Source organism: Ovis aries, chromosome 2 (genome assembly GCF_016772045.2).
Source record: "Ovis aries strain OAR_USU_Benz2616 breed Rambouillet chromosome 2, ARS-UI_Ramb_v3.0, whole genome shotgun sequence".
Lineage (NCBI taxonomy): Eukaryota > Metazoa > Chordata > Mammalia > Artiodactyla > Bovidae > Ovis > Ovis aries.
The window spans coordinates 96,010,599-96,028,672 of NC_056055.1; the positions used below are offsets into that span (position 1 = coordinate 96,010,599).

Genomic DNA, 18,074 nt, shown 5'->3' on the forward strand with positions numbered 1-18,074 from the left:
ACGAAATAGAAGATGTAATGATTGGAAGGAAAGAAACAAAATCATTATTATTTACAGATGGCATGATGGTCTTTTACTCAGAAAATTTTAAAGTCTGTTAAGTATTAGAACTGGGCTTCCCTGGTGGCTCAGATGGTAAAGTATCTGCCTACAGTGCTGGAGACCTGGGTTCGATCCCTGGGTCGGGAAGATACCCTGGAGAAGAGAATGGCAACCCACTGCCGTATTCTTGCCTGAAGAATCCCATGGACAGAGGAACCTGGTGGGCTACAGTCCATGGGGTCGCAAAGAGTTGGACACAACTCAGTGACTTTCCCTTTCACTCTTCCAGACTCAGACGTTGGCTAGCATGCAGACTATCTTTGGTGCTGCCTACCTCCTACCTGAGACCACCTAGGAGTCGGGGTGGGTGGCAGAGGAGGCTCCTAAGCCAAAGAGGCTTGAGGGTTCTAGTTCTCAGTCCACAGATCAGGATTGGACTAGTGGCAGAGAAAGGAAGGAAGGGAGGATGGTCTCTCACCTCTAGGGGTGGACACAGCAATTCTGTCTTCAGGTCACTCAGAGGCGGTGGCAGCTACTGGAGTAGGCTGCGTGCTTGTTCCCGTAGGCTGTCCAGGAGCGCAGGCTCCCTACCCTCCTTCTTACAGATGGTCAGGCAAGCAGGATCACAGGGCGAGTGACCAGACATTGAGGAGTTGTGCTGCCCAAGCAATCAAGTGTCTCTAGGTGGTCAGGACTTGGCAGGAAAACCCGCCACCACCAGCACCAAAGCAACTCACAAAAACAACACATGGCTATGTCACCTGCCTGACATCCCAAAGTCATCAGTCGGCGTGTGACTGCAGGCGTAGACGCTTTCACTACTTTAGGGAAACCCAGAGGACGGGCTTGTATTCCGAGATCTGTTCTTTCTATTCTTTTGCTGTTGAAATGTCCTTTCTTCTATGAAATAAAGGTGAGGGGAGACGGCAATGACATCATCCATAGATCACTCTCTGTTGTTTAATTTTAAACTTTCTAGGCCACAACATCCAAACACCTGAGGATGAGTGCAAGGGTTGTTGGGCTTTCTTTCTAACTCATGAGAAGCCTGCGAGAAGCCTGTCTCGGGGGCTGACTAAAGAGAGTCTGGGTCCTGCTGTGGGGGTGGGCTCTCAGGCAAGGTGGTCTGGGGGATGGGGAGAGGGGCACAGGTCTGGGGTTTAGAGAAAGCAGCCTGGCTTCAGCTTGTGAGAAGTGGGAGGGGAGAGGGGATCTGGAGGCAGGGAGAGTCGTTGCCTAGCTTTTGTAGAGTGTCAGACACGAGGAAGGGGAGCCTGGGGACGGGCAGAGGCTGTGTCAGTGGAGGCAGAGGGACCTCTGTGGCTCTGAGGTTCATTTTCTCATAAGAGCTTGGGGGATTCTTTCCCTGAAGATTGAACTGAATTGTTGAATCTTACCTGCTATTTCATCTTTCCACAATCTCGTTAAATTAAGTCTGCCTGGACTTGCCTGGTCCAGTGGCTAAACTCTGTACTCTCAATGCAGAGAACCTGGGTTCAATCCCTGGTCAGGGGGCTAGATCCCACATGCCACAATTAGGGCCTGGCACAACCCAATAAATAAATAGATTAATAAATTTTTATTTTAAAGTCTACCCTTGAGGACCATCTTTCTACAAATGGTAAAGGAAAGGGTTCAGTTTCTTTTCCAGTTTTTCCGAATAAAAACTTTTTTCTTTTCTGCTTGCCCGGCTACCTGGTCTGTTTTGGCAAGCTTTCCATGGGAAGTATCTTCTTTCTCCATTCCACGTTCATGGATCAGCCGTGCTTGAACTCTAGTAGTTAATGTCCAGTTAATGCCCTCTTATACTTAACACGGGTGTTATCCTCACAATCTCAGGAAGCTCATGCTAAGGTTGGAAATGTGTTAAAAATTCTTCCTGGAAGTGTGAAATGAGGCTCGCCTTTTGGGTGACTTTTCTTTAATTTCCGTGGTTTAGTAGTTGCTGAATCTAATGATTTACTATTAAAAAAAATACTCCCCCTATCCACTCCTCTCATGACAAATACTTCTTCTGTGTTTGGTAGTTGAATCATTTCATGGATAACATCCATGGAGCCCTAGGAACAGGAGGGTGAAAGTCATTCATCACAGCATCCGGCCTTCAAACACAGGCCAGCATTGAGTGAGTGCTCAGCCGTGTCTGACTCTTTGTGATTCCATGGACTGTAGCCCGCCAAGCTCCTCTGTCCCTGGGATTCTCTGGCAAAAAAACTGGAGTGGCTTGCCGTTTCCTTCTCCAGGGGATCTTCCTGACCCAGAGGTTGAATCTGAATCTCCTGCAGTACAGGCAGATTCTTTACCACTGAACCACTGGGGAAGCACAGGGCAGCCTTATATCCTGACACGTTAGAGATCTCTGGCTAGAACCAGAAACTGGTAAACATTTATGGTGCCTCAGAGGAAACGGCAGAAGTCAAGTGGATGGAATGGACGTTGCTTCTCTGTTTCCTATGCAATTCTAAATTAGCCCAGGGAACACACGCATACCTAAGTCCCCCAGCCACTCTTTGTTCTAGCCTCTTGGTTACATATTTCTAATGTAACCACATATTTTATATTGTGGCTGATGAATTAATGTTTTTCACAGAGAAGAAAAATTAGCAAAAATTAACTGTGATAGGTTCTCAAATTTCTTAATGTCTAAGTTCATCTTCTGCTTTGGGTGTTTCTGTTTATTAATTCTTAAAAAAGTCTGCTTGTTTTCCTCTAAGGATGAATGACATGCATGCTTTCTCCCCACCGCCCCATTTCACAGCTGGGAGCAAAACCTAGAAGTTTCCTTCTCTTTCCTTTTTTGGCTGTGCTGGGTCCCCATTGCTGTGTGCAGGCTTTCTCTGGTTGCAGCGAGCAGGGGCTACTTGCGGTGCTTGAGCTTCGTAACGCAGCGACTCCTCTTGTTGTGGAGCACAGGCTCTGGAGCACCTGGGCTTCAGTAGCTGCCTCACGTGGGCTCAGTAGTAGCAGCTCCCAGGCTCTAGAGCACAGGCTCGATAGTTGTAGCATTTGGGCTTAGTGGCTCCTCGACATTTGGGATCTTCCCAGACCAGGGATCGAACCCATGTCCCCTATATGGAATCAACCCCACGTCTCAGCAGATTCTTAACCACTGGACCACCAGGGAAGCTCTCGAAGTTTCTTATGTACCATTTCAATGGATCACAGGAACACCCTACCCCAGGCTGGGCGATTCCTTCTGGATTTGTGTCTCCTGCCTACGCAGGGACTCTCGTTTTGGCCTCCAGTCTTGGCCTCACACCCCTCAACACTCTGTGGACTATATTCTGACCTTCTGGTGTCCCTGTTAGATCCGTTGTCTGACCTGATCTCTGACTAAGGGTCTACTTTGTCATTGTGAATGAATACCTTGTGACTGGAAATAGTTTCTGACCTCAGACGGACTGGTCATAGACTCACTACTGCAATCACATTGACAAATGACCAGGAAAGAAACTGAAGGCTGAACTGCAAAACTCCGCAGACCCGGGATCTGCAGAGAAGACAATATGAGGAGAGCCTGATGCCTTGTGGGTGGGGGTGACCTCTATGATTCAGAGTGGGGCCTCTAGAGACGCCTGTGTGACATCACTTTCTTGCTTGTAATCTCAGGCAGATTTCTTAGGTAACTTTGACTTTAAAATGGGGATAAACATAGATAACCAACCTCATGGGGTTGTTTAACTGAGATTATTCACCTAAAAGGCTTAGGGTGTGCTTAGACACTTAAATATATACTTTTGGTGTTAGCATCATCAACTTAATGTTATCATTATTATACCTTGCTTTTAATTAATCTCTCTCTGATAGCAGATCTTAATTAGGCACTGGTCTGCCCTGTGAATAGATTCATCCATTCATTCATTCATCAAAGGTCTAATGAGTCTCTCCTTTGTGTCAGACACTCAGTAAACAAAACAGACATCCCTGAAGGCATGGAATTTATATTTAGCTGGAGGAGACAGAGAATACACAATAAACCTAACAAATAAGTTATATAAAAAAGGGCTTCCCTGATGGCTCAAGTGGTAAAGAATCCATCTGCAATGCAAGAGATACAGGAGATGCAGGTTCAATCCCTGGATAAATAAATTATATCATGCAGATTATATGGGGAAAAGAAAATTAGAGCAGAGGAAGGGGGCTCTGGGTAGATGTGACCGGCAGAGATCAATGAGAAGGTGATATTCAAGCAAGGACTTGAGGGGGAAGGAGTTAGACATGAGGCTGTCTGGGGCAGATCATCCAGGCAGGGGGATGGTCAGTGTGGAGGCTCTAAGTGTGAGTGTGCCCAGCATGTGTGAGGCCAGCAAGAAACAGAGGGAGCCGAGGCTTTTAATCTGAGATTTTGAGCAAGAAAGAACTCTGTTCTCATCCACAGACCAGGCAGGGATCCCCCATGTCCAGCCAATGTTAACTTCTCCCACCAAACTTCATCCTGTCTAAATGACCTCGCATTTTTACCAAGGTTTTTGCCTTAACCACAGACTTTGTGTGGACAAGACGTCTCCCTTGGACCTTCATGTGATTAGACTTCTGATTAGGACAAGCCCAAGTGAAATAATTAGGCTCCAGATAAATAAGCAACTCACAATATATGACTTCTCTAAATGTTGCTGCCTCTTATGGAAGTCAGCGTGTTGCTGTTTGGCCGCTAAGTACTGTCTGGCTCTTCGTAACCCCATGGACTGCAGCCCACCAGGCTCTCTGCCCTCCACTATCTCTTGAAGCATGTAGTTCTTAGCGATATTAAACACATCATTGTTGAGATATTATATGCATGGCTATGGAGAAACAGTTACCCACGATATTGTGTGCTCAGTCACTAAGTTGTGTCCAACTCTTTCCCACCCCATGGACTGCAGCCCGTCAGGTTTCTCTGTCCATGGGATTTCCCAGGCAAGCATAGTGGAGTGAGTTGGCATTTCCTCCTCCAGAGGATCTTCCTGACCCAGAGACTGAACTCATGTCTCCTGCATCGCAGGCAGACTCTACCACTGTGCCACCTGCTGCTGCTGCTGCTGCTGCTGCTGCTGCTGCTGCTGCTAAGTCACTTCAGCCATGTCTGACTCTGTGTGATCCCCTAGATGGCAGCCCACCAGGCTCCCCCGTCCCTGGGATTCTCCAGGCAAGAACACTGGAGTGGGTTGCCATTTCCTTCTCCAACGAATGAAAGTGAAAAGTCAAAGTGAAGTTGCTCAGTTGTGTCTGACTCTTAGCAACCCCATGGACTGCAGCCTACCAGGCTCCTCTGTCCATGGGATTTTCCAGGCAAGAGTACTGGAGTGGGGTGCCATTGCCTTCTCCACTGTGCCACCTGAGAAGCCCCATAATACTATCTCTGGGTTAATAAACATAGGATTCTTTTGATACCTTTCCCCTCTATGTTCTATATATTTCTTAAAATTTTTAAATTGAAGGATAATTGCTTTACAGAATTTTATGTTCTATTTATTTCTTGAAAATGCTTAGTCTTATCCTCTGCTGATTTGGTTATAGGTGAGGTCATGTCTCAATTATATGATACAATTTCCTCTGGAGTAGATAGTCAACTTAATTTAGTATGCAGCAATACATTTTACAAGCTCAATCAAAGTTTAATTACATTAATTAGATTTCCTCATTTAGATTTTAATTTATTAAGTACTGGGAATTTTTGTTTGTTTTTTGTCTTCATGGAACCCAGTTAGTTGATGAATGCTGCGTTAGAACAAGAGGTTTCCATTAAAAATAATGTGTTCTGTTAACATCGACTTAACAATGAACTAGAAGAAAAGTCAGATAAAATATGTAATTGTTACAGATGACACTACAATTACCTCCCAATGACAGTTCTTTATCATTTTGGTTAACGTAGCAATGAAGTCTGCTTGGAAGCAGAGTTGAAATTTAAGAATTTAGGATATTGAAAGAGTGGATAGATTTAATGATCAGCTTAGCTTCCTTGGGAAGTAAGCTTCTTATGGGAGTATCAATTTTTGCTGTTGTTGGGTGGAAAGACTAAAGCCATCTGGTTTGCATTTATTGTCTTTAAGACAGTTTTCCATTTATTATTAATACAGTATAGGTTTCTAGAGAGAATCTAATAATGCAGCAAGTATTCAATGTGTATGGGGATACATTTGAAAATTAAAATAGTGGTTTCCTCAGTGGTCCCTTTAGACACAGCGGAGCAGGGGCTGTGACCTGAAATGCCTTCGGGGAGTGGCAGGAAATATACGTGAGTGAAGCATCCCAGTGTCACAAGACGATGGTAACTGACAAGCAGCCACGTCTGGGCAGCAACAGGGAGTGGTGCAGGCGGCAGTCTAAACGGGTCAGCCACTTCTCAGCCAATTCTGGCCATAAGAAAGCAAAAGCCTAGTGTTGCCAGATCTTCTGATTTAGTGGGAGAAGCCAGAAATTCTAATTTTCGGATCAAGGTTTCCAAATTTTAAATGTTGGCAGCTAGCTAAACAACAACAACAAAAACAATCTATGTAGATTCAATAAATCATGCCTGCAGGGCAAATCCAGTCTGCAGCCTGCCTCTTGGTCACATCGTAGTACACATTTCAGACAGCGAACCCGAGAAGCAGAGAGAGACTTCATATGTGTGGTTGCATTTCAGAAGTCTCATTCCTCTCTGCTCTGTGTCTAGAAATCACCTTGTCCCAAACAGCTTTTGTCAGACATAGTATTCTATTGTTGCTATTAGGAACAGGGGCTGTTACTGGAGTCGTGTACAATTATTACATAGTGACTGCAAATGTACTAATAATATATAAATGTACTAATAATATATAAGTATACAAAATTTATGGCTTCCCTGGTAGCTCAGCAGGTAAAGAATCCACCTGCAATGCAGGAGACCTGGGTTTGATCCCTGGGTTGGGAAGATCCCCTGGAGGAGGGCATGGCAATCCACTTCAGTATACTTGCCTGGAGAATCCCCATGGACAGAGGAGTCTGGTGGGCTGCGGTCCATGGGGTCACAAAGAGTCGGACACAACCAAGTACAGCACACAGCACATACAGAATTTATACATTTCTGCTTCTCTAAATATGTTTATATTTTAATCTTGTTGTTGTTGTTCAGTCGCTAAGTCACATCTGATTCTTTGTGACCCCAGGGACTGCAGCACGCCAGGCCTCCTGGTCCTTCACCATCTCCTGGAGTTCGCCCAAGTTCATGTCCATTGGATTTGTGATGGACATAATGGACGTTTAATCTTATATTATTATTGCCCCAAATTCTAAGCTACATAGGAACAAATCTATAAGTCCAGTTGTAGTTTAGAATTCTGAGGGACAGATATACTACCCAGTGTCACACAAATAAGGTAGGGGTCAGCCTGAGATTCTACATCAGGTTTATTTACTCTGACTGATGAGCTTTTTCTACAATATAGACTTCTTATCTTTGTATTCCAGGTCATGACCAAACTTAATACTGAATTCTACTGCAAGAAAAAAGCAGTACAACATTAATCTGTTGAGAAGCTACACAATACACATGACACCCTCCTGGGAAAACTTTTCATAGAACAAAGGAACTCCTGCTAAAATGCAAATATGTACATGGGTTCTAAAATAAATTCTGAATTAGTTTTTTGTAAAATTAACCTTGCTTTTCATTTATCTGTTCCAAGATCATTGCAAGATGAAGAATATATTTGTTAAAGAAATAAGTCAAACACATAAAAAAGACAAAATAGATGACGGCTGTGTGTCTTTTATTTGTGACATTTGAATTCTTAAACTCACAAAGAACTGATTTCATAAATATCCTTTAGTTTTATTTTCCATTTTAATTGTTTTTTATGGTTAGTTTGTTCTTATAACCAAACCCTTAATCACAAATGGAACTAAAATTATGCTAAATCTTTTTTCTTGATGCAGTTAGAAAAGATACTGAAAAACTTCGAAATTAGAACACTCAAAGCTAGTAAAACAGCATAATTCTCAGATTAGAAATGGACTCTTCCCTCTAACAGTTACAGAAATCCTCATTTATTCTTTGAAAAAGTCTTGTCCAGAATTAATAACTCCCAGAGGGAATAGCTTGTTATAAAAATATTTTTGTTGATATGTTTTTAAAGTAGAGGAAGAAAACCATTATTTCCCAAACATGCTTTGTTTGGCTAATTCTAGGAGAGAATCACCTATTTCATCAAGAATCACCTATTTTATTAAGAAGTAAAAAGACCAAAGGACAACAGTATTATCCAAGTGACACATCAGACTCCTTTCAGTGATTTTGCCTTTGGATGCATTTCTTGTACTTTTCCTATAATATTTCTTTTATTCACAGTATGAGACTCATGGGATGTGGAAGTGACATAAGGGTAGAGACCATAGGAAGCGATGCTTCCAGCAATGACCAGAATGACATAATCACCACAAATGATGAGAGAAATTATCCATGTCCCCCAATGCTTCGCCAATGAAAAAGGGAATTAAAGCAACTCAGTGTAATCTTACAAAGAATGCTAACAGTAGGACATTCAAGAAGATCGGACAAAGTGGTGTTGCAGAATATAAATAAGGATTTAGTATGAGCAAATATAATAGAAAATTTATAAATGTATAAAATCAAATCAGGAGTTAGCGAAGACACAGTACAGTATGGAGAAAGCATGCAGGGATTTCTTACATGTTCTCTGCTGGTTATATCTATAATGCACAGTGGCATAGACAGCTTTGGGAAGGCTTCAGATTGAAGTATAGAAATGTTAGCAATGGCACAACATGACTTCCAAGAGAATTCAGCCAATGGGAGATGATAAACGAGGAAGGCTGAAGGACAACTGGTAAGAGTCTTCAAATAATTAGTGGATGTGCAAACAAAGCTCTCATTTAGTATGTTTTTACTTATGTTTTACTTTTTAAAGTTTTTGGATATTTGTTAATGTGGGACACTAGAAAAGGTGAGCTGAAACTCAGAGACAATATAATAGTTAACTCCAGTGGAATGGAAAGGTTTCACATGGAATATGATCTGGGGGTTACACCAGAGGATGCTGCAGGGTTTCTGTGCCTGAAGACTGTTGAGAGGAGAATGGGCTTTTCACCTGGAAAAACCTACCAAAAACCTTCCAAACTGATATGGTTTGGAAGGTTGTAGAAGGAATAGCTTAAAAAAAAAAAAAACCCTCAAAGTCACTTCCTCTTATCCTGGCCCTCAGAAATGAGCAAACACCCCAGGAAGAGAATGAACAGTTTCAGAAGCAGAAACTGACCCCAGATGAGTATTTCTCAATCTATTTTTTTCACTACCATCTGCCTAAAGAGCCCTTTTAGACATTCTATTCCTAATCATTCCCCATCTCCATGAAATTTTAATACTAAACACATACTTTATATCTGTGCACATACTGTGGCTCCTTGGGAGGGCCATGACTCAGTGTAATATCTAAGATTTCCTCCCCACCTAAATCAGTTTTTGTACTCTTGGGCAATCACCTTTCATGAAAATACGTGCTCTCTAAAATAAACCATCAGTCTGAATGGGAGGTCACTGAGGATTCGCAGAAAAAAGATATATATATTTTAACTACGGCTCCAGGGACCACAACAAATTCTCACTATCCAGCATACTCGTGCATTGCCTGCAGAAGGAAACTTTTAGCTTCTCCTTCCCCCTGTGACACAGGAAGAGATGAATTCTTTGTCACTGCGACAACATCTAACTGCAATGGCTGTAATCTTTTGGAACTTCTCGACCTCTTTGGAACATTAAGAAAGGAAAGCAGTCTCACACTCTATAAAACATATGAATATTAAATTTCAGAGGTTTATGATGAACTATGGAACTTAATAATGAATGCATCAGCCAGATGACATCTCCCCCACTGATCAAGCTTAGTATTTATCATAAAAAGAGACAACAGAACATTACATGCTTCCTGGTGTGATGCAGAAGGAAAGAAACAACACCACTTACGTAGTGTTCTGGCTAAAAATGTTTAACAGAATCTAATAATGAGGAAACAATCAGAAAAAAAATTCCAGATTGTGGGACATTCTAGAGTTCAAAGCAGCTTGAACTCTTTAATAATGTCGGCGCCATGAAAGACCCACATACTTGCACGTGCGTGCGCACACACACACACACACACACAGACCCCAAACATACATAAAAAAAGGACTCTAATCCATTAACTAAAGAGATTGACAACTGTGGGTATATGGATGTCACTGTAATCTTTTCCTTTTGAAGTTCCCACTTTGACATTTCTCAAAAAAAAAAAAAAATCATAGATGAATGTATTACTTAACTTTAAAATAATAGTGGGAAATAAGGGGAGCCAGCCAGGTCAGAAGGAAGAAGCCAGGTGTCAACTGCAGATCCAGAAAGCAGAAGATGCCTGAAGGGCCACAGGAGCTCAGATCTGCATTTGCCAGGAGAAGTTCTCAGGATGTAGTCAAGCCAAAGACATAAAAAATTGCCTGTAGTGATTTTCTTCACAATTTGCCAAACAAAGTTCTGTGGGAATAGGAACCATTTATAATTAAAAAATAAGAGTGTCTTGCCAGCACTTTTCCTAGAAGTGTAGTGAACAATATAACCATGAGGAAATTGTTCCAAGAAGTTAAAAAAAAAATTCAGATTTTTTTTTAATTGAGTGGAAATTTCATATGCACAGTTAATAGAAAATAAACTTCAAAAGAATTCATAACAAAAGTCTTCAGAGTCCATCATCCTACTTGATTAGGCATTAATTGAAATGTCAGCTTTTTCAAGCAAACCTCCTGTGGTTTTCCATGGTGCCAAACTTCAGGGTTCCTTCCAGGACCTGGGCTCCGTGCTATCATTTCTCCTTCCCACTGCTCAACACTCCCATGTGGCACTTACTGCATAGCGCATAGGTCAGGAAGACCGGCTCATTTGTCTGTTCTCTGGATCCTTTAAACCAGAAATGATGCTGAAAAAATCTCTATCTTGTCCTCTCAAAGTTACTTAGGAAGCAAACAAAACCAAACCAAAAAATGGTATGTTTGTTCTTGATCAGAACACAATATGAAGAGAGGTAGCAGCATTTGAATTCCATGAGACGGCATTTGACAAAATACAAAGCAAGGGTTGGTTTGCTGGGTTAGGTCAACAAAGAATGCCACAGTCCCCAGAGAGTCAGTCCTTTCTTAGTTTGGACCAAAAAAAGATTTCATGCCTTTCCAGGCTCTTGTGGCAGCCCCAGATGGCTTTCACATGTCACATGTAATGAGACAAAGTCAGAGTTGTTAAGTTATTCTTTAATCAGTATTACATTAAAATTCACTAATACATTCTCATCTACTTCCCTCCACCAACTGCTATTTTGTCAAATTCAAATGATCACCGGAAGTATCATCACCCCCTAGTTACAGACTCTTGGGACCACCACAGTTTTGCTAATGAATCAGTGAAGGCAACATTACTTCAGCGAAAAGTCAGGTAGCTTTCAAAAGGCAGGCTGCAGCACAGAGTGAGTCTGTCTGCTGGGATCCACACATTGGCAAGGATGGAAGGAAGACGGCTCCAGCTTGCCTGTTACCTTGGCAACCATGGCAGGAGCATCACCCGGGCAGAAATTAACTTTGTTTTGTAATGTCAAATGCAGGCGGAGGAGGTGGGGGTGCGGAGGAACAGGAAGAAAACAACGACTGGATCTAGAAGCTCAGAGGGCCGGTTGGGAAGACAACAAGTCAATGGGCTGGGTGTCTGAGCTACAGGCATCAAATTACCCATTGTACTTTTCTTCCCCCCAACTGAAAACTCAGTATTACGTTGAGACAGGCACCACACCCTTTAATAACGAACAAACACTGCACTAATCTGGCTCAGTGCTTCTGCTGATCATTCTTGGTCATTTATAACTTCCTTTATTTCTCTCTTCGGAGAAACAGGAAAAAAAAAATCTTGACCGGAAGAGACAAGGAATGGCGTGGTTTTTCTTTTTTTTTTTTTTTAAAGATACTCTGTTCAGGGTGAACTGGTAACTAGCCAGCCTTAGGCTAGAGACCAGTCTCCTCCCTGCAGTGAAAGAGTGCAGACCCTGTTTGGGGCAGAGACAAACCGCCCCGTGGAATGGTCCCTGGTGAAACTGCTTATGGGGAGAAATTGCGGGGATGCTGTGAGCCGGCGGGCGTCACACCTCCCAGCCGAGACCACAGCATCAAGGGCCAAAGTCTGCCAAGACGGCACAAGAAGACTTGTTAGGGAAAAACTGGTTGAACATCCAGAGTTCCAAAATTCACTGGGTACTTAGAACACACGTTACAGAAAAGGCAGCTGGCTGAGGAGACAGGTAAGTAAGTAGAATAAGGACCTTGGGCGCAAAACCTGAATTTCAGCAAAGCTTAGGTGTCAGGTCACAGGCAGAACTGCACAACTGCGCTGTGCGTGTTAAGTGCAGGGGCATCCTTTCTCCAGGATGGGCGAGGGGTGGTCCTTCCCTCCTGGCGGGTCCACAGGTCACGCTAGCAGCACTCAGAGGGTTGAGAGCACATGAGGTGAGCAGGGAACCACTCTCCGGAGTCACCGCTGGTCTCCAGCTGGGCCTGTTCCTGGCAGTAGGCGCGCCTCTCCAGCCTGGGAAGTCTCCCTCCTGCCCGCCTGGGCCGCCAGGAGGAAAACAGCTTTCCTCTTTCTTCCGGAGGGTAAGATGGGGCCGTTAGTGACACATCCTGCTCGTCATCTCTTTCTGGAAGGCAGGGGGAGAAGGATGGTTAGGAGTAACTATAGGCAGAGCAATGACTTGTTAAAGGATTCTGAAAATGCCCTCGCAACCTCTGGAGCCTTTAAACAGGAGAGTACAACCATGGCCCTGGAATAAGGTTCAGCATACAGATGTGTGCCTGTTGGCTGGGCTTTTTGTTTCTTCCTTTTTTTTTTTTTTTAAATATATCAGAGCAATGTTTAAAAAACTTAGCCAACTTGCCAAAAATCCAGGTTGCACTGTGTTTCAGGAAAAACTGCAAGATCTAGAGCCACTGGATAGCTGGAGTCAAGAATGGCTGTCCTCTGTAGATGGAAAATACTCTCTCCAGTTTGCCCCAGTCTCCACCACTCCCAGCTGTCTGCCCATCAGGAGTCTTAAGTATCACTTACTGATTGATATGGTTAATTGGATTTTTCTTAGAGAACACAATTTCTCTTTCCCTAAGATTCGATCAAAGGTAGAAGAGCAAAAGCTAGCTTCAGTGCATACAAGTCAAGAAAAGTGGGAGGAAGCACATTTCTTAATAGAAACGAGGAATAGCCCAGTGTGTCTGACAGGCAACCATATCTAGCTCGCCTTTCACCACCCTCATCAGCTGCCTGGTTCTTGCGGGCATTTACAGATCTCAAATGTGCCATCGGTTCTCTTTCTCGGGGCCTCTGCACAGGCGAGACTCTTGCCCGTGGCCTGCTCCTACGAGGCCCTGTCCTCCTTACTCGACTAATTGCCATTCATGTTCCCAATTCCAGCAAGATGGCTCTGACCTGCCTGGGAAGGCTTCCCGCCCCACCCACTGGGGATTTGCCACAACTCCTGCCTTTGCCCACCTGGAGTCATGGGCGCAAGAAGCCAGTTTGTACATCGTGTGTGTGCGTGCACGTGTGGACAGCAAGCATGTCTGTCTGCTCTACTCAACTGTGAGCTCCAAAGTGTCAGGAAGAAGAAATCCTCACTGAACCCCTCATATCTAGCCACGTGTCTGGCACAGGGCAACAGCTCTTCTTTCATCCCCAAGAATGGCTTGGATTGCAGGCTGGGAAGGCGCCTTGTACCTTGTGGCATTTAGGACACGTTTTGTGTTATTTTAAATAGTTGAATGAGCTGCTTCCAAGTTCCACCTGCTGTAGAGCTGATGCAGCTGCCACCTCTCTTGTGCACTCTGACCCCAGATCACCCTCCAGCCAACACTCTCTTCCCCACAGGAAACATCTGAGGAAACAGGTCTTCCCTGGTGGCTCAGATGGTAAATAATCTGCCTGCAATGCAGGAGACCGAGGTTTGATCCCTAAGAGGACCTTGCAAACAGGCATGCCAGTTGCTTAGAAACTCTATAGAAAACCATAGCAGTGTGTTGGTTAAAGAAATAACTTAGTACAACAGAGCAGATCTAGGTAAATACTTTTGCACTCATAATACTAAATAAGGCAATTACTTCAAGATACATATACTGAAAAATTAAGTGGCCATTTAGTTATGCTCAGTACTTGTACTAAGGGCCAGGTACGTGGGAGATGAGGTCACTCTTCTCAAGGAGGTATACAGTTTATCAGGGGGAAAAAGATATAAAATACAATGATATAAATGTAACTCTTTAGAGGAGGGGATGATGCACAGTAGAACCCAATCCACCCACATTTAGACTCTCACTCTGTCCTCACTGGGCTTCCCTGATGGCTCAGTGGTAAAGAAGCTGCCTTCCAGTGCAGGAGTCTCGGGTTCCATCCCTTCGTTGGGAAGATCCCTGGAGAAGGAAATGGCAACCCACTCCAGTATTCTTGCCTGGGAAATCCCATGGACAGAGGAGTCTGGTGGGCTGCAGTCCATGGGTTTGCAAAGAGTTGGGCACTGCTCAGTGATGCCCACAGACAGTACATGGTCTGTCTTTGCCACCTCCGAATGTGACGTCCCTGCGCCTTTGGGTTTTAGCTCAAGTGGACCTTTTCTAGGGTTACCTTCCCAAACCTCCTCGTTTCATGGCACCCTTCTTCACAATTGGAATAGTCTATTATCTGTTACATGCCTGCTTCCTGGATTCATCCCTTGTAAGATCTTATTAGATCCATGGAGAATGGGGCTGCGCCTGCTGTCTGCTGTTTTCCCAATGCCTGGCAAGTGACGATGGAGAAAGGTTTGTCTAATCCAGCAGTGAATGGGCCCACAGTGTCCTCATCTGTGAGATGAAACAGTGATGCCTACTTGAGGTGAGTGGGAAGCTTGAAACTATTGATATGCATGTACTCAGTACACGTTCACACAGAGTCAGACACGACTGAGTGACTGAGCATGCTTGTTGGAGGGAAGCCAGACCGAAGCGGAGCCTGCAAAGGCGCTTCTGTGGCTGGAGCAGAGGGACTGGGGCAGGATGGGGGCACAGGACTGGGGAGACAGGGAACCACACAATAAGGTGTGAACAAGGACCCAGGCACTTGGTGCGGGGGATGGAGATGATGACAACCTTAAAAGGGATTTGCTGCTCCTCTGTTAAGCTTCCAAAGGTTCTTGTGTTTTTGGTTAACTTTTTAAGACAGAGAAAATGAGGTAGGAATGCAAAGTACGTGTGTGTGTGTGTATGTATCTATGTGTGAAAGAAAGAGACAGATGAAGTAAAGGAGAGATCATGGCATCAAGACAATTTTGGTTTTATAACTAATTCTTGTAATTATTTGCAACTGGTCAGTGTTACAGAAAGAAAAGATGATTTGGGTGGTTATATCATTGTCTCTGGGTAAAACTTTGACCGAAGAGAAATCCAGGCCTCCCAGCAGAAGTGATGTGCTCAGGGTGAACGGGTAAGGTTAAAGGTAAACTGCAGAGCCTCAATGGGAATGGTTATTTCTGTCAAGAGCCTCAGTGGGAACGGTTACTCCCCTCAAGAGAAGGCCTGCTGTCTGCCAGGCTCGGTTTCCCTCATGGCTCCACAGGCATCACTTCGTATAACCCTAACTCTGATTCTGTGAAGGAAGATTTGCCATCCCCATTGGCCTGATCAGGAAATTGGCACAGAAATGGAGACTGACTTATCAAAGTCACACAGAAAGTGGCAGAAGTGAGATTTAAACTCAGGTCTATCTGGGTGCAAAAGCCGGCTCTTTCCACTACACCGTGTGATCATGGTTTAAAGTCTCTGAAACAGTCTTATGACTATGCATTTGGATGCCAGTGACTTATTAATTAAAATATATTAATTACAGGTGGTTGCAATCATTCCTGGCTGTTCAAAATGCCAAGGAGATACTTTTTTCTTTACCTAGACCGATGCCACCTTGAATTTCAAGTACAGTGGCTAAATACTAAAACATTTATGTCACTAAATACTCAAAACTTAGGCCACAATTATGGACACTAGAAATATGGAAAGCTTTTGAAAAGTTTGAGAGGATATGGAACTTCAGCAAAGGTAGAGTGAGTCTGTGAAAAGCCAGAACCAGTGCTTTCCTCACCACGCCATGCAGCCTCACACACAAGAGAAAGACTGTTTATGAGGAAACTTCTTAACATTCTTACAGGGAATGAATGGTTGAACTAGATCTGAAACGTGAGGCTCAGTTGGATCCACCCTTCAAAAGCCTATAAGCTGAATGGATAAGGAAATTGTGGTACATATACACAAGGGAATATGATTCAGCTATAAAAATGAATGCATTTGGTTCAGTTCTAATGAGGTGGATGAACCTAGAGCTTATCATACAGAGTGAAGTGAGTCAGAAAGAGAAAGACAAATACCATATATTAACACATAATGTATGGAATCTAGAAAGATGGTACCAATGATCCTATGTGCAGGGCAGCAAAGGAGACGGAGACATAAAGGACTCAGTGGGAGAAGGAGAGGATGGGATGACTTGAGAGAAGAGCATTGAAACATGTACATTACCATATGTAAAATAGGTAACCAGTGCAAGTTTGATGTATGTATCAAGCAGGGCACCCAAAGCCTGTGCTCTCTGACAACCTGGAGGGATAGGGTGGGGGGGGAGGTGGTCGATTCATGTTGATGTATGGAAAAAACCGTCACAATATTGGAAAGTAATTATCCTCCAATTAAAATAAATAAATAAATAAATAAATAAATAAATAAATAATTTAAAGCCTACAGGCTTCCACTACTGTATTCTACTGATTCCCCACTGGGTGGCGCCAATGGGCCGGCTTAAAAAAATGTGGTTCTGAGGAAAAAGACCTCAAACTAAAAACCCCCCAGCTAATATTGGGTTCCATGGGTTTCCTCTCCATCAGAGCCCTCCTGCAGGCATCCAGCAGAGCCAAACACATTCTTTCTTACGGGGAAAGAGGCCTGAACGACAACTATGCAGTTTGCTCTTTGAGGATGAATTTGCTATTGCAGGAGTTACCTGAACCCACCATGTCATATTAAGTCCACTATAGAACTCCAATCTGGAGGAGGGCATGGCAACCCACTCCAGTATTCTTGCCTGAAGAATCTCTTGGACAGAGGAGCCTGGTGGGCTACAGTCCATGGCATCGCAGAAAGTCAGACACAACTGAAGCGAGAGCATGCCCGTTCACAAAGAACAAGTGCTTAAGAGGTTTCTGCAAAGGTGGTGCGAATTTTCTGAGAAATGTTCCTAAAGTCTGTATTTGGCTTGTATACAGAGACTTTTCAAGCACCTGGATTTTATAAAATCCACACTCCAGTATTCTTGCCTGGAGAATCCCATTGACGGAGGAGCCTGGCAGGCTACAGTCCATGGGGTTGCAAAGAGTCGTACACGATTGAGTGACTAAGCAACAAATTCTTAAGAAAAAGGTCAGGATTTGGTTGTGCTCCTTCCGTGCCACTGCTTACATAAGGCAGTAATTGATTCTCTAAAGAACCCCATTCCCTACTCTCAGCAGAACAAATTTCACACTCTACAGCCTGGCAAACAAAGCTCTTCCTAGCCCCAGCCACCAACCCTGCCCACCTCCGATAGAAGCCCCGCCCACTCACCACACCTGCCAGGCAAACTAGAATCTTCCCCCGGTCTCCAACAGCCCATTCTATAAGGCTTCTAGTAGCTTCTCACCAGCTGTCTCTTCTATCTAAGAAATGCCTTCTGCCCTTCTATGCCTGGCAAACTTTGACATCCTTCAAGATCCAACCATCAAAATATTCTGATTTAGGCACTTGGAAGACAAAGGAAGGGGAATGGTTCCAACTAATAATTAAGAACCAAATTCCAGTTTCCAATACTATATAGGCTATGTTAAACAACTGAAGGTGAATGGATGAACTCTTAACAGAAAGGTGTGTTTGTGTGTGTATGTGTGTGTGTATTTATGTTGTGATTTTATATATATATATAGTTATAAAGTTGGAAAGTGAAAGTGTTAGTTGCTCAGCTGTGTCTG

The 18,074-nt window shown here is 43.6% G+C and overlaps 2 protein-coding genes across 5 annotated transcripts in view; both read right to left on the minus strand.

Moving 5' to 3' along the window:
* The window catches only part of EQTN (equatorin), a 29,960-nt gene extending 24,072 nt beyond the window's left edge, over window positions 1-5,888 (minus strand). The window contains exon 1 of the mRNA XM_027964594.3: window positions 521-5,888. The gene's annotated coding sequence lies outside the window, so the exon portion shown is untranslated. The remainder of the gene's footprint in view (window positions 1-520) is intronic.
* Window positions 5,889-7,737: 1,849 nt separating this feature from the next.
* Window positions 7,738-18,074, minus strand: part of MOB3B (MOB kinase activator 3B) — a 219,852-nt gene continuing 209,515 nt past the window's right edge. For all 4 annotated transcript variants that reach the window (XM_004004422.6, XM_042243507.2, XM_042243508.1 and 1 more), the window contains exon 4: window positions 7,738-12,704. In XM_004004422.6, the coding sequence (XP_004004471.1) occupies window positions 12,675-12,704 (30 nt within the window). In that variant the 3' untranslated portion in view covers window positions 7,738-12,674. The remainder of the gene's footprint in view (window positions 12,705-18,074) is intronic.